This window comes from Triturus cristatus, chromosome 6, assembly GCF_964204655.1.
Source record: "Triturus cristatus chromosome 6, aTriCri1.1, whole genome shotgun sequence".
Taxonomy (NCBI): domain Eukaryota; kingdom Metazoa; phylum Chordata; class Amphibia; order Caudata; family Salamandridae; genus Triturus; species Triturus cristatus.
In genome coordinates, this window is record NC_140589.1 from 156,729,845 (window position 1) to 156,754,202 (window position 24,358).

Genomic DNA, 24,358 nt, shown 5'->3' on the forward strand with positions numbered 1-24,358 from the left:
CACGCGCGCAAGAGAGGGAGAGAGCGCACGCACGCAAGAGAGGGAGAGAGCGCACGCGCGCAAGAGAGGGAGAGAGCGCACGCGCGCAAGAGAGGGAGAGAGTGCACGCGCGCAAGAGAGGGAGAGAGGGAGAGAGTGCACGCGCGCAAGAGAGGGAGAGAGGGAGAGAGCGCACGCGCGCAAGAGAGGGAGAGAGCGCACGCGCGCAAGAGAGGGAGAGAGGGAGAGAGCGCACGCGCGCAAGAGAGGGAGAGAGGGAGAGAGCGCACGCGCGCAAGAGAGGGAGAGAGCGCACGCGCGCAAGAGAGGGAGAGAGCGCACGCGCGCAAGAGAGGGAGAGAGCGCACGCGCGCAAGAGAGGGAGAGAGCGCACGCGCGCAAGAGAGGGAGAGAGCGCACGCGCGCAAGAGAGGGAGAGAGCGCACGCGCGCAAGAGAGGGAGAGAGCGCACGCGCGCAAGGGAGAGAGCGCACGCGCGCAAGAGAGGGAGAGAGCGCACGCGCGCAAGAGAGGGAGAGAGCGCGCGCGCGCAAGAGAGGGAGAGAGCGCACGCGCGCAAGAGAGGGAGAGAGCGCACGCGCGCAAGAGAGGGAGAGAGCGCGCGCGCAAGAGAGGGAGAGAGCGCGCGCGCGCAAGAGAGGGAGAGAGCGCACGCGCGCAAGAGGGAGAGAGCGCACGCGCGCAAGAGGGAGAGAGCGCACGCGCGCAAGAGAGGGAGAGAGCGCACGCGCGCAAGAGAGGGAGAGAGCGCACGCACGCAAGAGAGGGAGAGAGCGCACGCGCGCAAGAGAGGGAGAGAGCGCACGCGCGCAAGAGAGGGAGAGAGCGCACGCGCGCAAGAGAGGGAGAGAGCGCACGCGCGCAAGAGAGGGAGAGAGCGCACGCGCGCAAGAGAGGGAGAGAGCGCACGCGCGCAAGAGAGGGAGAGAGCGCACGCGCGCAAGAGAGGGAGAGAGGGAGAGAGCGCACGCGCGCAAGAGAGGGAGAGAGCGCACGCGCGCAAGAGAGGGAGAGAGCGCACGCGCGCAAGAGAGGGAGAGAGCGCACGCGCGCAAGAGAGGGAGAGAGCGCACGCGCGCAAGAGAGGGAGAGAGCGCACGCGCGCAAGAGAGGGAGAGAGCGCACGCGCGCAAGAGGGGGAGAGAGCGCACGCGCGCAAGAGGGGGAGAGAGCGCACGCGCGCAAGAGGGGGAGAGAGCGCACGCGCGCAAGAGGGGGAGAGAGCGCACGCGCGCAAGAGAGGGAGAGAGCGCACGCGTGCAAGAGGGGAAGAGCGTGCAAGAGGGGAAGAGCGCGCAAGAGAGGGAGAGAGAGCGCGCACGCGCGCAAGAGAGGGAGAGCGCGGGAGAGAGCGCGCACGCGCGCAAGAGAGGGAGAGCGCGCGCGCAAGAGAGGGAGAGAGCGCGCGCAAGAGAGGGAGAGAGCGCGCGCAAGAGAGGGAGAGAGCGCGCGCGCGCAAGAGAGGGAGAGAGCGCGCGCGCGCAAGAGAGGGAGAGAGCGCGCGCGCGCAAGAGAGGGAGAGAGAGCGCGCGCGCAAGAGAGGGAGAGAGAGCGCGCGCGCAAGAGAGGGAGAGAGCGCGCGCGCAAGAGAGGGAGAGAGCGCGCGCGCAAGAGAGGGAGAGAGCGCGCGCGCAAGAGAGGGAGAGAGCGCGCGCGCAAGAGAGGGAGAGAGCGGGCGCGCAAGAGAGGGAGAGAGCGGGCGCGCGCAAGAGGGAGAGAGCGCGTGCGCAAGAGGGAGAGAGCGCGTGCGTGCAAGAGAGGGTGCGCTCTCTCGCAGGCGCGAGGTGCGCGCTCACGCAGGCGCGAGGTGCGTGCTCTCGCAGGCGCAAGAGAGAGGAGCACGCTCTCTTTCTCGCAGAGAGCGCGCAAGAGAGGCGCGCGCGCTCTCTCTCTCTCGCAGAGAGCGGCGCGCGAGAGACGCGCAAGAGAGAGAGAGAGGGAAAGAGGGAGAGAGAGGGAAAGAGGGAGAGAGACGGAGAGAGAGGGAAAGAGGGAGAGAGAGGGCAAGAGGGAGAGAGAGGGCAAGAGGGGGAGAGAGAGGGACAGAGGGGGAGAGGGAGAACAGAAACCCTTGGAAAAAGAAGTCTGTGCCCGCTTTTGGGTGGAATGTCCTCATCATTCCCTGAAAGGCCAGCTAGCCATGATCCCTGAAATTGATACCAGAATGGTTACCTTCTTGGGCTAATACATCCGAGATCCAAAGAAAGGCACTCACCGCTCATGGCAGTCATGTCAAGATAAGATGTTCGATTTAACAGCCCCCCTCACAAATATTGCAGTCATGGTGGAGGAGGTCAACCAGTCCGCCTCCCCCATATATCCAGATATCCTCATGGGGTGGGCCCAAAAGGCTGTGATTTTTTAGGGTAATGCTAACTGCACCTTGTCTACAGAACGGCGTCGCTCAATTCTCATCAAGGTTGACCCAAAGATTGTAGAACCTCTGAGGTAGGGGCCATGAAACAAGGGGGCCTGTTTGGTGAACCCTTTATCAAAAAACTTGGGAATTTTTTTGTCACATTTAATTCCCTTGACAAGGTAAAGGCCTCGATCAAAAGAATATTCACCCCTAAGGTTTTCTCAGTGGGCAGTCGTGGTATAGGACACTTGACCAGCTGTTTTGCACCCAATCCCCTCCAGATAGGCCAAGGCTCTGGCTGCAGCCAATGGAGGATCAGTCGAGGTTTGGAGCCCCCCCTACCCTGGTGGATTCCAGAGATATTGCGGTGCCAGAGGAGGTGGGTGGAGACAAGCCCAAGATGTTAACCAAGTGTAGGAAGGTGGATATCTGACTATGGTTACCCCCAAATTTTTGCCTAGTGTCTAGCTGGTTTTTCGACTTAGTTGGCCTGAGATCCTGCCATTCAGGCTCTCAGGCTATCTGCTCTCTCTGTAAAATGGACTCCATGTACCCTAGGTACATACCCAATTGGTTGGATCACCCTGTCAGCCCCTGTACCAGTGTACACTAGGTACCCAGGGCATTGGTGTATCCAAGGCCTGCCAGGGGCTGAAGCATGTATTATGCCACCCCAGGCTTGGCCTAACAATCTGACACAACTGGCTGATCACTCAGCTGGGGTAAGTTGGTGTAATCACCTCTTACTTAGGTGTAGTATACCTATACCTAAACTTAAATGGGACACCTGGTAACCTATAAGTCACTCCTATGGCAGGCCTTAACAATCCTGAAGGCAGAGTGCTTGGTTCCATGTGAGATGGTGCTCTGGCATGAGCTGAGCCTGTCTGCAGTGGTCGGAACAACTTCCTTCTACTGTTTCCAGATATCGTCATACCATATACTCTTAAGTGCATTATGAACCTCGCGGTTAAATGCTATCTTTGGTTTGGCTTTATCAAAACATGTCGAGTAAGGTGTCATACGAATTGGAATACTAACCCCTCGCCAATTCTGGCGACGGGGTTAGCATTCCACCCTTCTAGAGGGACACGACATGTACAGTACCTGAAACCCGGGTAAAATCAGACATAGCCTCAGCTCCACAAAATGGATGCTGCCACCACAGACACAAGTCTGCCCTCCCGCTGCTGGGAGTCCTTCCAGCTTGGGAGGTGTGGACAAAGGGTTTCCTGCCAGGGGAGGTGCGTGCACCACCCCAGACAGGATTTTGTGTATTGGTCAGGTAGGGCTTGAAAGAAACCAGACATGCCTGTGGCTCACAAGGAGCCTCGGTGCATATGCCAGTTCAAACCGGTCCTGGGGCACACCAGTCCCGGGCCTGGGGCGAGCTGGACAAAGGATTGGGGGTGTAACCACCCCCCTTCCTGGTCCCACCCATAGGGAGGGACCTAGCAGGTAGTCCGGCCCCTAGAATCCGCTTAAAGGTAGGAGCTGTGTCCTAAGACTTCAGACATCCTGGAATCAACTTGAAACTAAGAAGAAGACGGGAACTTCGACATTCTGCTGCACAGAAGACTGAAGAAAATCTCCCCTGTGGTCAGGGAGTGACCACCTTGCTAACGCAAGCACCATCCAGCGAATCACCGTCTGCTTTGCCGCCGCCTCCCGCCGGAGCCCGAGCCCAGAGACTGACAAGATCTGGACCTCCAGACCTCTCACCGCCCGATCCACAGTCCCTGAAAAGAGGAGACCCGTGGAGGCACCGAGACACGTGGAGCCAGCCATCTTGGAACGACTACGACAAGCTGACCAGTGCAACAACCGAGGCTCCCTCCAAGTTGTGCTTTGGGTCCTGAGAAGCCCAACCCTCGAGCAGCATCTGCACCAAAGGTGAGCCCTCCAGCATCTCCACGATCTGCGTGGGGCCCTTCTGCATTTTGCCACTCGACGCGCCTAACCGGTTGCTGGCCCGCTGGCTAGTGGCCATCTTGGCGACGAAATCTACGACAAACACCGCTGGTCTGGTTGCTCCAGACTGGCCCTTGCTCCCCTCCAAAGGAGCAATCCCTCTGACCTTGCTGGTCAGAACCAACAGCTGATTTCCGAATCCTCCTGCAATTGCTTTTGCCAAGGCTTGTTTGCTTCGATCAAGTCGCCGACACCGCCGACAGCGAGAGCCTGCGTGGGACAGCTCGTGAGCCGACTCCTGGACGTCGTCGACCTTCAGGGACCACGTGGCTGCGGAGACAAGCTACCCCTCATCACCTGTTTGCACCCGACATCGCCTGGTACCCACCTGGTGCCACGCTGGTCACTGGCTAGTGACTGTGAACACTGTCCCCTCTGCTTACAGGTCTTCAACATCTCCGATCCACTCTTGGATCCACTGCATCTCTCCCGGACCGACCGCCTGCAGCATCTTTGTCTTCAAGCCCCACGGAACAGATAGAAGCAACCCGACGCACTTCGAGGCCTATGCACCCGCTTCCTGTGGGTGAGGTAAAGCTGGCACACCTGTGCCCAAGTGTAGTATTACATCTCTAGTGCCTGTGTTCCAAATCTTGAGTTCCTAGTCCATCCGGAAGATCCTCTTTGCAGTAACTTTGTACTTTTTACGCACCCATTGAAACCTATGGGAGCACGCGTGTGACTATTTGCTCTGCACACGCCACCCGTGGACCTCCTGGTCACTAACTGACGTTAGCTCCTTGTAGGCCCAGCGATTCTAGAGGCCTTAGGCCTTTTCCCTTTTCTGTTCGTGGTACTTATACCACTATTTTAGTATATGGTTTGAGTGGCCACCAGGGCCTATCCATATAACGTGCAACTTCTGTGTATTCTGTAATAATCTTGTTTGACGATTTGTGCTCCTGTGCTCATAAAGAGACTAGGGGTTACTTTGAGAAATAAATACATATATATTTTGAATATATATCTGTGTGGTGTCCTTTCATTGGTATAAAAGGGGGTTGCATTTGGTAAAACAGCTGGCTTAACACGCTTCACGAGTTTAGCCTCAAAGACTGCTTAGCCTACGCTACCACTAGGGCAGCTAGTCCGAAAAGGTTGACTTACAACCACACCATAAGGGTTGCTTGGCATGGTACAAGGTGATCACTTTAACTAGTGAGCATCATATACCAGGCCAACTTCTCACATTGGTGAGCAGCGGTTGGATTTGAGCTTGCTGTGTTTTACCATTGTAATCTCTTGGTTACCAATTGAAAGATCACATAGGTACCTGTAGGTACATATAAAACAAGATTAGATATACTTAAGTTCTACTGAACTTAGTTGTTGTAGAGCAAAGGGAGTAGCACACCCTGACTACAACTACTAGATAGGTTTAGTAGGTAAACCCAAGTGTAGGTAGATTGCAACACATCCACCCACACTTAAGAGCAATGGCCGGGGCAGAGGGGTCCACTGTACCCATCTCTGTTGAGAGTGACCCCCAGAGGGCACCATCCAGCTTTGCTACCCTTAATCAGAATGAGCTCAGGCATTTGGCAACTCTTAGAGGCCTTAAACAGCCCAAGAACCCAAACTCTGCTGAGCTCAGAGAGCTCTTACAGAATGATGAGAATCAGAGAGCACTCAAGAAAGCTTCCCAGTTAGCCCCCTTAGGGACAGGAACAGGAGGCCCCCCTTCTGAAGGTGCCACTGAAGTACCCCTTCCCAATAGTCACCCCTTAGATGGGATGCCTACCACAGAGGATGAGAGTGAAAAGGATACTGACAGTAGTGAGGATGAAGGGAGAACTAGCCCAGTGCCAAGTATTATACTTGGCCCAGCTAAACCAAGGCTATTGGGGACTGACAGTGGGTTCAACCCACTGGATCTCCCCAGTGGACTTAACACAGGGCTTGGAAGGCAAAGGAATCGCTCAGGTGACTCCAATGCTTCCCATGGCTCTAGAGGCTCTCAAGGTCACTCCAGGAGAAGGATGACCACCCCTCAGAGGAGGGAACATGAGGCCAAGATGCAAGAGGCTCAGCTGAGGATCAGGAAGCAGGAGCTAGAAGTAGCCCTGATGGAAGAGAAACTTAGCAAGGCTAGACAGCATAAAGAGAGTGGGTCTATACCCACTGGTGGCAGCATTGTCCCTAAGGACAAAGATAGGGTCTTTGATAATAGGAACCTGTCTAAGGTTGTGCCCCCCTACAAAAGTGGGGATGATATCCACAAATGGATAACTGCTCTTGAGAGAGCCTGCAAAGTACAGCAGGTTCCTGAAGACCAGTGGGCAGCAATCCTCTGGCTCTCCTTTGAAGGAAGAGGCAGAGACAGACTCCTCACTGTTAGGGAGGAGGATGTCAGAAACTACAGAGTCCTGAAGAGTGTCCTAGTTGATGGGTTAGGCTTAACCACTGAACAGTACAGGTTAATGTTCAGAGACACCCAGAAGACACAGACTCAGGACTGGTCTGAATATGTTGAATGTGCCACTAAGGCTTTGGAGGGTTGGTTGCTGGGAAGTAAGGTATCTGATTATACAGGATTGTACAATTTGATGATGAGAGAACAGATTTTAAGTAACTGTCAAAACCAGCTCCTCCATCAACACCTGGTAGACTCAGATTTGACCTCTCCCCAAGAATTGGGAAAGAGGGCAGATAAATGGGTCAGGACCAGGATCAGGCCTAAGAATCAGGGTGGTGACCAAAAGAAAGATACCACCAAACCTCAAGAGAAGGGTGGGGATAAAGCAAAAGAGAAATCTTCCTCAGGGCCCCAAAACTCCACACAGGGTGGTGGGTCCCAAGCTCCCTCCTCTACCACAGCTAAAAAGCCCTACTGCCATGAGTGTAAAACTCCTGGGCATTGGAAAACTGACAGCGGTTGCCCAAGGGCTAAAAACAAAACTGTTCCTCCAATTACTCCTGTCACACCACCTATTACTGTCAGCAGTAATCCCCCAGGTGGTGGGAGTGCCCCCAGAAATCTGGGTGGGTTTACTTGGGGAACACAGGGGGACCCTGGCTTAGCCAATTCCCCTACAGCAACCACTCTTGTCTGTGATGGTGGCATGGGGTTTGCCAACTTCACTGCCTGTCCCAACACTTTGGGTAGGTACAGACAGGAGCCCTACATCAATGGTACAAAAGCTGAGGCCTACAGAGACACTGGGGCTAGCATCACAATGGTGGCCCATTGGCTAGTTCCCTCTGAGCAGCTTTTGCCCGGTTTCTCCTACCAGGTGACTAACATTGATGGCAAACAGAACAGTCATCCCATGGCAGAGGTATGTCTCAGCTGGGGAGGGGTCACTGGCCCTAAAAGGGTAGCAGTGTCCCCAACCTTGCCTGTAGACTGCTTACTGGGGAATGACTTAGAACTCTCAGCTTGGGCTGGAGTTGAACAAGACACCCATTCTAAAATGGTAGGCCTTTCACAAAAGGGTAGGGGGGTTGTGCCATTCACAACCCCTGTCCAAATAGATTTCCTCCCTGAAAAGGTTGGAAGGGCAGTGGTAGCCACAGCCCAGGCACAGACAGACTTCCCTGTAGGGACTGGCAGAGCTGTGACAGTCACAGCTCAAACACAAACTGAGTGCCCCCCTGAAAAGGTTGGCAAGGCTGTAATGGTCTCAGCCTATACTCAGACTGACATAGGTGTAGTGAAGCCTGAAACAATGGATCACTCCACACAAACTGAGAGTAGTGGGGAGGAAGAAAAGTCTCCCTCTCCCCAGACATTAGGAAAAGGTCAGCCTCCTCAGGGATCTGACCTCACCCCTTGTGAAGGAACTGCCCCAGAGGTAGCCAGGCCTGGCCTGGCAGAGCCTCTGATGTCAGTGGCCCCTTCCAAGGTGGGATCCAGTCTGGTGCAGGTAGCCTGCCTCTCTCTACCCTGCCTCAGTCAGCCCAGGGCTGCAGAGGTCAGGGAGGCCAGTGGACCCCCAGAGGGCCCCTGTCCACAAGAACCCCCCCATCAAAAGAATGAGGATTGCCTGGCTAGTAGCCCTAGTCAGGTGATGGGTAAAAACATTCCTGAGGGATCTCCTTTACAGGTAGTTAGGGACCTCCCCCAGGGGGATTCTGTTGGGCACAGGCAAACATGGGACCTTAGGGCCCCAAACCTGACCTGTCCCTCCAGTAAGCCCACAAAAGGGACCCAGCCTCCAGCTTTAGGTAGCCAGAGGCTGACCCTGAGAGCACAGTGCAACTCAGTTAAAGAAAGAAAGGCATCCATGGTGGAGGATGATTGGAGGAAGCTGAGGCCTCACTTTGAGGACACTCACTTCAGTACTCCATCTCAACACCAGCCTTTTACTTTGCCAAGACACACCACAGGTAGAGATTCCCTATGGTGGAGACCCTCTGATACCCTTAGGGTGAGGGATTGCTTAGTGGACCATGAGACAGGGGGTAACCATGCCAGTGCTGGTTCCTCCTTATATGGCCACTTGGGCAATATAGGCTTACCTGGTCAAGGTCAGCCTTATCTCCCTTCGTTTGGGGGGGGGTTGTGTAGGAAGGTGGATATCTGACTATGGTTACCCCCAAATTTTTGCCTAGTGTCTAGCTGGTTTTTCGACTTAGTTGGCCTGAGATCCTGCCATTCAGGCTCTCAGGCTATCTGCTCTCTCTGTAAAATGAACTCCATGTACCCTTAGTTGGCCTGAGATCCTGCCATTCAGGCTCTCAGGCTATCTGCTCTCTCTGTAAAATGAACTCCATGTACCCTAGGTACATACCCAATTGGTTGGATCACCCTGTCAGCCCCTGTACCAGTGTACACTAGGTACCCAGGGCATTGGTGTATCCAAGGCCTGCCAGGGGCTGAAGCATGTATTATGCCACCCCAGGCTTGGCCTAACAATCTGACACAACTGGCTGATCACTCAGCTGGGGTAAGTTGGTGTAATCACCTCTTACTTAGGTGTAGTATACCTATACCTAAACTTAAATGGGACACCTGGTAACCTATAAGTCACTCCTATGGCAGGCCTTAACAATCCTGAAGGCAGAGTGCTTGGTTCCATGTGAGATGGTGCTCTGGCATGAGCTGAGCCTGTCTGCAGTGGTCGGAACAACTTCCTTCTACTGTTTCCAGATATCGTCATACCATATACTCTTAAGTGCATTATGAACCTCGCGGTTAAATGCTATCTTTGGTTTGGCTTTATCAAAACATGTCGAGTAAGGTGTCATACGAATTGGAATACTAACCCCTCGCCAATTCTGGCGACGGGGTTAGCATTCCACCCTTCTAGAGGGACACGACATGTACAGTACCTGAAACCCGGGTAAAATCAGACATAGCCTCAGCTCCACAAAATGGATGCTGCCACCACAGACACAAGTCTGCCCTCCTGCTGCTGGGAGTCCTTCCAGCTTGGGAGGTGTGGACAAAGGGTTTCCTGCCAGGGGAGGTGCGTGCACCACCCCAGACAGGATTTTGTGTATTGGTCAGGTAGGGCTTGAAAGAAACCAGACATGCCTGTGGCTCACAAGGAGCCTCGGTGCATATGCCAGTTCAAACCGGTCCTGGGGCACACCAGTCCCGGGCCTGGGGCGAGCTGGACAAAGGATTGGGGGTGTAACCACCCCCCTTCCTGGTCCCACCCATAGGGAGGGACCTAGCAGGTAGTCCGGCCCCTAGAATCCGAATAAAGGTAGGAGCTGTGTCCTAAGACTTCAGACATCCTGGAATCAACTTGAAACTAAGAAGAAGACGGGAACTTCGACATTCTGCTGCACAGAAGACTGAAGAAAATCTCCCCTGTGGTCAGGGAGTGACCACCTTGCTAACGCAAGCACCATCCAGCGAATCACCGTCTGCTTTGCCGCCGCCTCCCGCCGGAGCCCGAGCCCAGAGACTGACAAGATCTGGACCTCCAGACCTCTCACCGCCCGATCCACAGTCCCTGAAAAGAGGAGACCCGTGGAGGCACCGAGACACGTGGAGCCAGCCATCTTGGAACGACTACGACAAGCTGACCAGTGCAACAACCGAGGCTCCCTCCAAGTTGTGCTTTGGGTCCTGAGAAGCCCAACCCTCGAGCAGCATCTGCACCAAAGGTGAGCCCTCCAGCATCTCCACGATCTGCGTGGGGCCCTTCTGCATTTTGCCACTCGACGCGCCTAACCGGTTGCTGGCCCGCTGGCTAGTGGCCATCTTGGCGACGAAATCTACGACAAACACCGCTGGTCTGGTTGCTCCAGACTGGCCCTTGCTCCCCTCCAAAGGAGCAATCCCTCTGACCTTGCTGGTCAGAACCAACAGCTGATTTCCGAATCCTCCTGCAATTGCTTTTGCCAAGGCTTGTTTGCTTCGATCAAGTCGCCGACACCGCCGACAGCGAGAGCCTGCGTGGGACAGCTCGTGAGCCGACTCCTGGACGTCGTCGACCTTCAGGGACCACGTGGCTGCGGAGACAAGCTACCCCTCATCACCTGTTTGCACCCGACATCGCCTGGTACCCACCTGGTGCCACGCTGGTCACTGGCTAGTGACTGTGAACACTGTCCCCTCTGCTTACAGGTCTTCAACATCTCCGATCCACTCTTGGATCCACTGCATCTCTCCCGGACCGACCGCCTGCAGCATCTTTGTCTTCAAGCCCCACGGAACAGATAGAAGCAACCCGACGCACTTCGAGGCCTATGCACCCGCTTCCTGTGGGTGAGGTAAAGCTGGCACACCTGTGCCCAAGTGTAGTATTACATCTCTAGTGCCTGTGTTCCAAATCTTGAGTTCCTAGTCCATCCGGAAGATCCTCTTTGCAGTAACTTTGTACTTTTTACGCACCCATTGAAACCTATGGGAGCACGCGTGTGACTATTTGCTCTGCACACGCCACCCGTGGACCTCCTGGTCACTAACTGACGTTAGCTCCTTGTAGGCCCAGCGATTCTAGAGGCCTTAGGCCTTTTCCCTTTTCTGTTCGTGGTACTTATACCACTATTTTAGTATATGGTTTGAGTGGCCACCAGGGCCTATCCATATAACGTGCAACTTCTGTGTATTCTGTAATAATCTTGTTTGACGATTTGTGCTCCTGTGCTCATAAAGAGACTAGGGGTTACTTTGAGAAATAAATACATATATATTTTGAATATATATCTGTGTGGTGTCCTTTCATTGGTATAAAAGGGGGTTGCATTTGGTAAAACAGCTGGCTTAACACGCTTCACGAGTTTAGCCTCAAAGACTGCTTAGCCTACGCTACCACTAGGGCAGCTAGTCCGAAAAGGTTGACTTACAACCACACCATAAGGGTTGCTTGGCATGGTACAAGGTGATCACTTTAACTAGTGAGCATCATATACCAGGCCAACTTCTCACACCAAGGAAATACTTCTCCCCAACTAAAAGTGGGATGGAGACTGGCACTTTTCCACAACTGGCGAACTCAGACTTCAGATGCCTGGGTTCTCCATATCGTGCAAGAGTTCCACATAGATTTACTCCAGACTTAATTTCAACCCCTACAGGCTGCAGCCACTCTCCTCCAAAAAAAGGGGCAGCCCTTATAGAAATGAGGGATCATCAGCTGTTGGAAAAAAGAGCCATCATTCCTACAGACATCTACCTGAACGCGTTTGTGAGCAAACTCTTGTTGGTGTAGAGAGATATGGACTATAACTTTTGATAAAAACATTGTCATTCTTAACTTCCCAGACTCAAAGTGCAAATCTTCTAAGTTTTTTCTTAATCACCTTGTACTACACATACCCAACCGATTTCTAAAATAAAATTTAAAAAAGTCAATTTTCTTCACACAGGGAGAGCGAGAGAAGACCGGCCTAGTTCTGTTCTCCGAACATAATATCCATACACAAAGAACAAACAGTTAACAAAGAGAAGAGGAAAACCTCTTAGAAGTCCTACTGGAAAATCCAAAGATTTTGAGCAGACGCCTCACAGATAAATAGTGGCATGATTCATCATCGGCACCTATCCACACCCTGGTATGGTAGTACCACCAAGGAGGACTCAACCTTGAATGGGAGTTCTTATACAAGGTAGCTTTCTGGATAAAACAGGGATCCAGTTGAAAAAAGTCTTCCAAATGCCTTGGGGTATGCCCAAAAAGAATTACCATTTATTAACTGGGTTCCAAGGGCATATTTAAAAACAACAACAGAATTCAAATCGAGCATAATTTTCTCAATCACCCCAGATTTATTTCAACCTTCTTCGGGCCACCCACAGAGCCCATGTGGGCCTAGGGCCTTCTTCAGGGCTGCGTATGTGTGTCCCTGCTTTTCACTACATGTGTTCCATGCACTTGAATGAGGCGCAAGGCTTGCACCTGAATATAGGCTCTTCCATTTTCAGAGGTATCTATGTATAGGGAAAGAAAAACACATTTCTAAACAATAAGTGCAGTAGGTTAGTATCTAAAGTGGATTACTGTGGAGTCCCAGTTGTGTATTTCACAGGGGCTACTATCAACTACCTACTGGTAATCATATTATTTGTTATACACTAGATACACTATAACCTCATTCTCACCACCTTAATCTTTAAAAAAAAAAAAACAGCTCTTAGATTTTAGAAAGCTTCATAACTGATGAAAGGCGTGAAGCACTGCCAAAATAAATCTTGCACAGAATATATGAAAACACCGGCTAAACCACTGTATTTTCAATGTAGTATGTGCTCAAAAGCATGCATAGTGTCATTCTCGATCTGAACCACACGCATGCTTGTATGTGCACCACATCAACTGTGATTTGTGTTCTCCAGACATTCATACTGGTTACCCTGTTTGGTCTTGTTTCAAGGGTCATGCGTGTCCGACGGGAGAACAATACTGTAGTCACATACTTGTACACAAAACATGTACAGCAGTAATGTTAATTTCAAACAGCTATTGTTAGTATACTTGATCAAACTAGCCCAATTGGGCTATTTAGCCCAAGCGTTTGTTTAACTGCGCAATATCAAAAATCTGCCCATTTGAGTATCATGGACTTCCCCGGTAACCTGCCTGCACCGGTTGAGTGGGAGGCATTTATTTTGCCGAGTAAAAATTGACATTGTAAAGACCTCTTTAGGTCTAATGAACCCAGTGATTGTTGTCTTAATATATTGGTATTGAAGGAAGATGCGTTATTACTTGCATTGTAAAGCTCACGCCAAAAGTACTGCTGGCAAATGATAAACACCGACAGGACAGTCGTTCCTAGGGCTCTGAGGTGTCTCTGCGACCAGTACGAGGAGCCTCACGAAGTTACAACCTTGTGTTGTGTAAGGTTACCGGTAAGCCATTTACGGTTAACAAATGCATGACTCATTTATTTTAAAGCTCCTGCCAAGGCTATTTCTGGCAATTGATACATACCAGCAGGCCAGTCGATACTAAGGATCAGAAGGGTCTGTGCAATTAGCGTGAGGAGACACGTGAATTTACAGCCTTGTATTATGTAAAGTTATCGACAAGCCATTTCCGGTTAACAAATTCATGACTCGTGGTCTTAAAGATATGTAAAAGTCGAGCGAATGAGTTTTTCAAAGCTCCTACCAAAACAATTGTTTTGGTCAGTGCAACATTCTTGGTTATTAAAAAGGTGGGAGTTATGTCATCATCCCTGTTGGACTCTCCCAGGGAGGGCCATTTGTATGCACGACTCCAGGCATTCTATTCAGTTTTTACACCTGGATGCGCTGCTCAGACCGCCGAACAACATTCTGTTCATGCCCGGCCATCTTTAAAGGAAATTGGACCGCGGGAGAGAAACACTGAGGGTGACTCCTTCCTGTGCACGGTCTCTCAAACTTCGGGAACTTTATTCTGCGCAGTGCTCGGTTCAGTTTGAAGGTGTGTGAGCGCCTAAAATGACAACCCCCACTTATTCAATAACCAAGAACATTGCCCCAAGCCCTCCTCGTACTTTTTTGCCTGTTCAACTTAAAAGGACATTGCATGCTTGGTGTGAGCTTTGAAACTCATTTGCTCAACTTTTACCTATCTTTAAGACCACGAGTCATGCATTTGTTAACCATAAATGGCTTGTCGGTAACTTTACATAACACAAGGCTGTAACTTCAGGAGGCTCCTCGCGCTTGTCACAGAGACCCTTCTGTACCTTAGGAATAAATGGCCTGTTGGTATTTGTCAACTGCCAACAATAGGCTTGGGAGGAGCTTTAAAATGCACAAGTCATGCATTTGTTAATTGTAAATGGCTTGTTGGTAACCTTAAGCACCACACGGCTGTAACTTCACGAAGCTCCTCGCACTGGTCGCAGAGACCCTTCTGAGCCTTAGGAATGACTGGTCTGCCAGTGTTTATCATTTGCTAACAGTACCCTTGGCAGGAGCTTTTTTATTTTTTTTATTCTTTTTATTAAATACAGTAAATCAATTACAGTTAAGGCAGGAGCTTTAAAAACAAATCTTCCTTTATTACCAATATATTAAGACAACAAACAGAGTGCATTAGATCTACAGAGGTCTTTATAATGTTAGTTTTACACAGCAAAATAAATGCCTCACACACAACCTATGCAGGCAGGTTATTGGAGAAAACCACAATACACAAATGGGGAGATTTTTTATATTGGGCAGTTTAACAAACGCTTAGGACAATTAGGCCTGATCAAGTATACTAACAATAGCTGTTCACAATTAAATTTACTACCTACCGTACACGTTTTCACTACAACTGTGTGACTACAGGATGGTTCCCCCTGCCAGACACACGTGACCCTTGAAACAAGACCAAACAGGGTAAGTAGTAGGACTGACAGGAGAACAGAAATCACAATTAATATGGTGCACATACATGCATGTGGTTCAGATCAAGAATGATGCTAATCATGCTCTTGATCACGCACTACATTAAAAATACAGTGGTTTAGCCATTGTTTTAGTTCATTTCGTGCAAAATGTACTTTGGCAATGCTTCGTGCCCTTGATTGGTTATGAAGCTTTTGAAAAACTAAGAACGGTTATTTTTTTTTTTTTTAAAGATTAAAGGGGTGAGAATGAGGAGATTGTCTCTACTGCGTAACAAATAATGATTACCAGAAGGTAATTGATAGTAGTTCTCGTGAAATACACGATTGGAAACCCATAGGAATCTGCATTAGATACTAACCTATTGCACTTCTTTTTTTAGAAATACTATGTTTTTCTTTCCCTATACGGAGGCATCTCTGAAAATAGAAGGGCTCATATTCAGGTGCAAGCCTTATGCTTCCTTGATGTGTATGGAAAGCATGTAGAGAAAAGCAGGGTGACGATTACCTTAAACTTTTCCTCATCTTCCTTGTTTTGTTTCTTCATTTCTGTTCTTTTGGTGATGTTTTCGTCTGTTGTCTCGTGTGGAATTTTAGCTTTTCTCTGCTTTTCTGCTGTGTTGCTTTTCTCTGTGTCTTCCACATCCTGTAGTTCTTAGTTTTGTTGGTTCATTCCTATTTTGCCTTCTTACATTCCTGTTCTGGCCAGTGGGTATGTGGGGCCGTTATTTGTTGTTCTTTTTCTTCTCTTCCTTGACGTCGTTACTTTTTTCGACTTTTCTGTTTATAGAAGGGAGGATGGTTTCTCTGTCTGTTTTCCTTCTCGGTTTCTCGATTGCACTCTTGTTGCTCTTCTTTCGATGGTTTAACGGTTCCGTTTCCTCTGTGTCTCTTCTTTCTCCGCTCTTTTCTCTTATTCTCTCATTTTTTTTTTTTTATTAAGAAGAAAGGGGGATATGTTGTACCTTGACTCCCATGTTATGCTTGCTCTCTCTGGAATCTTGATGTGATGTCACCTTACAGAATGTTGGGAGTCAAATAGTCACAGTTGGCAGGGCTGGGCAGCATGCTGGCTGCTCCTGGTGGGGTCTTGATTGAGTCTGTTGTACCATCTTGAATAAAACTACCTGAAACTCATCACTTGTACCTGACTCAATCACCACAGACACACATGGTCCGCCCTGAAGGTCCAAGACCCACATGAGCTCTGTACGAGGGCCAAAACATGTTGGCCTAAATCAGGAGCGATTGAGAAAATAATGCTCAATTAGAACCCTGTTCTGTTTTAAATATACCAGTGGTATCCTGTAAATAAAAAGTCATTCTTTTTGGGTATACCTCAAGCCATTTTTAAGACTTTTTCAACTGGATCCCTGCTTTATCCAGAAAGATATCTTATATAGGAACTCCCATTCATGGGTGAGTCCCTACGAGGGTGAGGATAGGCGCAGATGATGAAGCATGCCACTTTTTAGTGGATGAGGCGTCTACTCCAAAATCTTTGGATTTCCCAGTAGGACTTCTAAGTGGTTTCCCTGTTTTTTTGCTTAGATCGCCTGGTTACCCTTTGAGAATGAAAAAATAGGGAGTACAGTCTGCAGATAAATAGCAACAGTGAACAAGACCCGGTCATGTTCTTCTGTGCTGGATAAGTCCTGCAAAATTTCTAGCTGGACTTTACGAGTCGTCAACAGCAGATATGTTTAAATTACTTTTACCTTGGTACTGAATGCAATAGTTCCATAAATAGGTTAGGAAAGAATATAAAGCAACTATAATTCAGTATTTATACAAACATTGTCTAGTATATTAGACAGCTACATCAACTATTTGTTGAAAGCACTGCATGCTTTTACCTTTTAAACTGACGAGTGCTCGGATGGAAGAATCTGAAAAAATTGGAAAGAAGAAAACATTAAAGCGCACGTTTTACTTTGGCTCCATTTTATCCTGTGCTATTTTGCACTCAGATAACGTCAATGAACAGTTTGGCCAATAACTCATGATCCATATAACAGAGAGATTTAAATGACAGCATACTGGTAGTCTTAATGCACTTACTTATGGCAATTTTCATGTCTGTGGCATGTTGTGATGCAGTAAAAAAATAAAAAAAAATAAAAAAATAAAAAAAAGGTTTGCAACTTTTTTGTTTTCCCATATTGGCCAGTGCTCAGGAAAAATATGCCTTATATACAGGCTTATAATTACCGGACCATAAAAGAAAGAAATATAATTGTAAGTAAGGCATGTTGGAGATGTAATTCCACTTTTGTAAGCCAATTATGTGTGTGCCATGATGGGAAATTCTTGTCACATTTAAGCAGGTTTGTTTTTAAAGAGGAAAAACAATATTCTGAACATGTTAGGAAAAAACAGAAGATGAGGCCACCACGCGGACAGGCAAATATTTGCACTGTATCGGCACTAGAAAGCCTGCATGATCCACGTCAAATATTCAGATTTCATAAAATAATTTTACATACACCTGCTTGATTGGGCATAAACAAATGGAGTGGTAAAACAGACACAGGCACACAAAATTAATATTTAAAATTCCTCCTCCAAACAGCTTAATTAAACAAGCATTTGCAATGCAATAGGTCTTGCATTAGGAAAGTTTGAGCTATTGGAATTGCAAATGCCAAATTTTGTATTTATGTGTTGGTTTTGAAAAAAGCTAAATTAATAGCTTTGTCATTTACAATTCCAATAGTTTTAACTTACGCAAAATCTACTGATGCGTTTTAGAAACGCTTTGATCCTGTAGAACAAGTTACTTACCTTCGGTAACGATGTATCTGTAAGAAACATTAGTTAGTTAGATTCCTCACCTTAGAATATCCCCAGGCGTCAGACTGGATCCGGAAGATTTTTGTAGCAATACCCCTTGCGCGTTGCTAGGCGTCGTCTGCGGCTCCGCGTCAGTCGTTGGCGTCGTGCGCCGGAATGACGGAGTACTTAGACGCCGCCCTCGCGCGCTGACGTCAGTTCTTGTACATAGCTTTCCGCGCCAGGAACGCAGAGCCATGCAAGAAACCGACACTGGTGCCAAAAAATCTAGGGCCCTGAAAAGGATAGCCTTAACCCTAGATGTCGGTTCGCAGAACTGGGAGGATGGGTGGGTCGGTGAGGAATCTAACTAACTAATGTTTCTTACAGATACATCGTTACCGAAGGTAAGTAACTTGTTCATCTGAAAGAAACACGTTAGTTAGATTCCTCACCTTAGAATAGATACCCAAGCAATACCAACCCCGGTGGTGGGTCTGCGAACCAAGATCACACCAGAAAGTCCTGGAGGACAGAACAGCCAAAGAAGCCATCCCTCCGGACTTGGCTGTCTAGGCAATAGTGCCTGGCAAACGTGTGCAGCGAAGCCCACGTCGCCACCTGACAGATGTCCTGCAAAGGGACTCCCCGTCCCAAAGCAGTAGTAGCCGCCGTGGCCCGAGTAGAATGGGCTCGCAGCCCAACAGGAGGGTCCTTTTTTGCCAAGGAATAACAGATTTTTATACACAAAACGACCCACCGGGAGATGGTCCGTTTGTGCACAGCTTTTCCCTCCTTAGCACCCACGTAGCCAACAAAAAGCTGGTCGTCCACCCAGAACTGTTTCGTGCGGTCCAAATAAAAGGAGAGCGCACGTTTTGGGTCCAGACGGTGGAGCCGCTCTTCCTCTTTGGAAGGATGCGGAGGTGGAAAGAAGGTGAGCAAGGTGACAGATTGCCCAAGATGAAAGGGGGTCACCACTTTTGGTAGAAAGGAAGGACGAGGCCGAAGGACAACCTTGTCCGGATGAACAGATAGAAAAGGAGGCTTGGACGACAGAGCCTGGAGCTCACTCACCCGTCTAGCCGAGGTGATGGCTACCAGGAAAGCAGTCTTAAGAGTGAGAAGACGAAGAGGACAATTGTGAAGAGGCTCAAAGGGAGCGCACATCAGAAATGTAAAGACAAGATTCAAGTCCCACTGAGGCATTACGAAAGGGACAGGAGGGAACGGGTGAGTAATGCCTTTAAGAAAGCGGGACACTACAGGGGACTTGAAAAGAGAGGGCTGATCAGGAAGCCGTAAGAAGGCAGAGATGGCAGAAAGATAACCTTTCAAGGTGCCCAGGGCAGAGCCCTGCCGGGCCAAAGAAAGAGGAAAGAGGAGAACCTCAGAAAGAGGGGCGGAAAGGGGATCCACAGCCTTTGCTGTGCACCATGCCACAAATTTGTTCCACCGGCAGGCGTATACCGTCTTTGTGGAGGGACGCCTGGCTGCCAGAATGATATCACAGACTTCAGGAGGCAAGTCAAATGGCATCAACTGCCGCCGCTCAATCTCCACGCATGGAGGTGGAGGCTCGGGTGGAGGACCGTCCCCTGCTGCTGCGACAGAAGATCCTCCCGAAGGGGCAGACGTATCGGAGGATCGGTCAACATACGGAGTAGCTCGGGATACCAGTACCTTCGTGCCCAATCCGGAGCCACCAAGATGACTTGGGCCCGGTCGCGCCTGATCTTCTTCAGCACTCTGGGCAGAAGTGGTATAGGCGGAAAGGCGTACAACAGACTGCAACTCCACTCGCGACGAAAAGCGTCACCTAGCGAGTGCCGCCTTGGAAATTTCAACGCGCAGAACTGCTGACATTGCGCGTTCTCTTCGGTGGCGAATAGATCTAACCAAATGTTGGAAAGGCGTCCGCCGGAGGGGGGTTCGATACACGTCTTGCCCACCCTTTTGACCCACCTCTCCCAAGTAAGCCGAACCAGGCGCGCACACCCTGATCTGCACTGTGAACAGAGGGACACCACACGTATTCTCGGTAGGACGATAAGTTCTTTTATCGAGGATTTCAAGGGATCTTTATGACCCAAAAGGCAAATAGTACAGCAGTGGCACAACGTACCACAAATCAGTCGGGGGGAATGGGGGTAGCGGGACAGTCTTTCAAGATAGTGTCTCTGCGAAATACCCTGCGGAAGCTCACAATCCTCGAGCTGGAGGGTGTCGTGTCTCTGGGCGATCTCTTATCGAGTCGTCCTCAAGGGGAGCGCCGCGAGTCTCTCAGCAGGCACAGGTGGTCGGAGTTCAGGAGCCGCGATTCCGTCCGCAGGGCTCAGATGGTTCGATAGCTGGGGGGCCGCGAGTCGCTCAGCAGGCCCAGGTGACTTCAGCGTTTCAGGAGCCGCGACAGCGTCAGCAGGCTCAGATGGTTCCAGGTCTTCTCTGTCCTTGTTCCTCCGGCACCCCTTGTTATACTCCGCTGGTTCTTTGAAGTCCGGAGTGCTCGCAGAGGGGGGGCTGGGGTGACGGAGGGGGTTCGGCGGGATTTCCTGCCGCTCACTTCTTTGGTCTTTTCAGGTGGGTCTGGGAGGAACCCCAGACGCTCGGTAGGGGAGGCGCCTGCTCTCCAGGGGCCTGGTGGCCGATTGAGTCCTCCCGGGGAAGGCGACCCGAGGTGTGACTGGGCTGGCGCCTCTGGGTCTGGCTCAAGGGTTCCCGCTCCCTTGGTTGGGCATGCGTGGTAGGGTGTTGAGCCTGTCAGGTCTCTGGCCGGCCCGTGGATCGGGGGTGGCTGGGGCGGCCGGAGTCGGGGATGTCATGTCTTGAGGGTGGTTGCAGGTTGGCGGGATGATGGAGAGGGCAACGCCGTGAGGCCGGTCTCACACCAAGGCTCTCCCCACTGCTGAAAGAGACCTTGCGCCACCTCGGAGTTCAGACGCCATTCGTGATCCATCATGCATCGGCGGCTGAGTTTGTCTGCTCTGGCGCTCAGAGAGCCCGCCAGATGTTGAACCACCAGGGTGATGCCCTAGTGTTCCAGCCATGTCCAGAGGCGCAGAGCCTCCTCCTGACAAAGGGTCCATGACCCCACCCCGCCCTGTTTGTTGCAATACCACATGGCGGTGGTGTGGTCTGTGAACACCTGCACGACACTTCCCCGGACAGAGGGAAGGAAGGCTTTCAGTGCAAGTCGGATCGCTCTCAGCTCCAACAAGTTGATGTGGAGGCGAGACTCCGCCGGAGACCAGAGTCCTCTGATCTCCGCCTCTCCTACATGGCCACCCCATCCCAGGAGGGACGCATCCGTCACTACGACATGCTCCGGGAGGGGTAGGGAGAGGCCCTTGCCCGTGATCCAATCGCGGTCCGTGAGCCACCACTGCAACTGCTGTGCAGTGCCCTCCGAGATCAAGACATGGTCGGACAGGTTGCCGTGATGCTGGGCCCACTGAAACTTCAGGTCCCACTGCAGAGCCCGCATGCGCAGCCTGGCGTGATGCACTAGTAGGATGCAGGAGGCCATCAGCCCCAGAAGGCGCAACACTAGCCTGACCGAAACCCAGGATAGAGGCCGAAAGATGGGAATCAGGGCCTGTATATCCCAGACCCGCTGTTCCGGTGGATGGACCCGGAACTGCACCGAATCGAGAACCGCTCCGATGAAGAGGAGCTTCTGAGAGGGGCTAAGGTGTGACTTTGGCACATTGATGGAAAACCCCAGCAAATGCAGGAGATCCGCCGTAGTCTGGAGGTGGGAGACGACTGTCTGGGGCCAGCCCGCCTTCAACAGCCAGTCGTTGAGTTAGGGGATGACTGGAACCCCTGATCTGCGCAGATGAGCTGCGACCACCGCCATCACTTTCGTGAACACCCGAGGGGCACTGGTAAGGCCGAAGGGGAGCACGGTGAACTGAAAGTGCTCCTGACCCACCGTGAACCACAGGTAACGCCGGTGGGCCGGCAGGACGGGGATATGGAAATATGCGTCCTGCAAGTCCAACGCTACCATCCAGGGTCTAGAGCAGCTAGAACCTGAGCCAAAGTCAACATTTTGAACCGTTCCTTCCGGAGGAAGGCATTGACATTCCTGAGGTCCAAGATAGGGTGTAGGCCTCCTTTGCCCTTCATGGGAACCAGAAAGTAGTGGGAATAACAACCACGACCTACTTCTGGGCTCGGAACGCGCTCGATGGCCTCTTTGGCCAAGAGGGCCGAAACTTCCTCTCGCATAAGATTCAAATGATCCTCCGAGATACGGTGGTGCTGCGGTGGCATGGCTGGAGGGGTCGTCTCGAAGGGGAGGGAGTAGCCCCTTCAGACGATTTGCAGCACCCACCTGTCCGAAGTAATGGTATGCCAGTGGAGCAGGTGATGGCGAACCCGGCCTCCCACTGGCGAGGAATGGGCCTGAAAGCTTGGACTAGGCAGGCTTTGAGGCGGATGCTGCCGGGGTGGATGTGGACTGACCGCGTTGTCCTCCAGTACCGCCTCGGCGGAAACCGCGACCGCGTGCAGGCTGGTTCTGCGGCCGGTGGCTAGGCGGACGTGAGGTGGTGCCCCTTCCTTGGCCACGAAAGGAGCGAAAAGCAGAAGTTTGTGGCCGCGGGGCCGAGAGGCCCAAGGACTTGGCCGTAGCCCGGGAGTCCTTGAAGCGAGCCAGCGCACTGTCCGCTTTCTCACCAAAAAGGCGAGCGCCATCAAAAGGCATGTTCATGAGTGTGCTCTGGACATCCCCTGAAAAGGACGTGGACCGCAGCCAGGCGGGACGTCGAAGCGCCACCGCGGTAGAAATCGCCCTACCCAGCGAGTCCGTAGTGTCAAGTCTACATCGGATGGCATGGCGCGCTGCATCTCTCCCATCGGCCAGAGCCGAGGAAAGCCGTGCCCGGGCCTCCTCCGGGCACAGTGGCAGCACGTCCTCCACCGTATCCCAGAGAGTGGGAATAACGGTCCAAGAGACAGGCGGTGTTTAAAGACCGCAGGCCCAAACTGAGCGAGGAGAACAGCTTCTTACCGAACTGTTCCAGTCTCTTGGAATCCCGGTCCGGAGGAGCGGACGGGAAGGAGGATTGGGAGGTAGAGGCCTGGATATTCAGACTCTCGGGGGTGGGGTGTTGGGACAGAAAACTGGGTTCGCCCGGAGCAGGGCGGTGGCGCCTGGCAACGTTCCTAGCCACAGGAGGGACTGTGGAGGGCTTGGACCAGGTGCCCTGCAGAACGTCAGTGAGGGCCTCATTGAATTGCAGCAGAGGCTCAGTGGAGCATGCGGCAGACTGAAGCACCTCAGTGAGGATGTTAGTCCTCACAGCCACGGCAGGCAGCTCAAGCCCAAGGGCCGCAGCCGCCTTGCGCAGCACCACAGAAAAAGCTGCACCCTCCTCCGAAGCCACAGTCGGAGGAGAGATGAATCCAGTGTCCGGTGAGGTATCCAATCCACTGGCCTCCCCCAGTTCATCTGCCCAGTCCTGAGAAAGTTGCCCCTGAAGGGCCATAGGGTCCTCAGACCCCTCCTAGTCGCCCCCGTCATCCGATTCCTGGTAAACATCGACCGGAGTTGGGGGTGGTACCGGTGTCGGCGCCGGCGGAGGAGGCGTGACGAGGTCGACCGACGTCGACGGGGGCCCAGGCTCGGGCCCCTTGGGGACCTGCGGCGTCGGGGCCGGAGCCTCCAACGGCACCGGAGCCGCCGGCACGCAAGGTCACCCAGTCGAGTCCGCGGGGCCCGAAGGCACGCCAGCGGGCGTCGACGGCAGGGCCAGGCTCCTCATGGCCGAGAGGAAGGCACTGACCTCCGTTGGCGTCGTTTCAATCCCAGGGACCGGCGAGTATGGGGATTTGCGTGGCACCTGCGGCTCCAGCGGAGCCGCGGGGGTGGAACCACCCGGACCCTCGGCCGAGTCGCGTGAGGGGAGTCCGAAGAGCGGTGTCGCCTCTTGGACTTCTTAAAGCGCTTCGACTTACCCGAAGACTTCGAGCCAGACGAGCGACGATGTCGAGTGCGGCTCTGCGACCGATCCTTGGACCTCCTCTTGGACCGGGATCGAGAGGGGCGCGGAGCCGAGTGGCGAAGCTCGAGAAGCTTGCGGGACCGCTCCCGCCTAGCTTTCCAGGTCAGGGCCATACAATCGGAGCACGACGTCGTGGTCGAGGCCCAAGCAATACAGGGACCGGCAGTGATGATCGGTCACCGACATTAGTCGGTGACAGTCGTCGCAGGCCTTGAAACCAGGCATCCTACCGGCACCAGAGTCGAGAAGTGACCAAAAAAGTCGAAAAAGTTAGTCAAAAATTGACTAAAGGGGTAGCTCTCCCGGATCGGCGCTTACTGGCGCGGAAAAAAGAAGAACTGACGTCAGCGCGCGAGGGCGGCGTCTAAGTACTTCGACGACGTCATTCCGGCGCACGACGCCAACGACGGACGCGGAGCCGCAGACTATGCCTAGCGACACGCAAGGGGTATTGCTACAAAAATCTTCCGGATCCAGTCTGACGCCTGGGGATATTCTAAGGTGAGGAATCTAA

General features: G+C 51.9%; 1 protein-coding gene across 1 annotated transcript in view; it reads right to left on the minus strand.

Moving 5' to 3' along the window:
- The window catches only part of LIN9 (lin-9 DREAM MuvB core complex component), a 490,456-nt gene that overhangs the window by 404,871 nt on the left and 61,227 nt on the right, over positions 1-24,358 (minus strand). Inside the window, exon 2 of the mRNA XM_085610417.1 lies at positions 16,918-16,950. Within this exon, the coding sequence (XP_085466543.1) occupies positions 16,918-16,950 (33 nt within the window). The remainder of the gene's footprint in view (positions 1-16,917; positions 16,951-24,358) is intronic.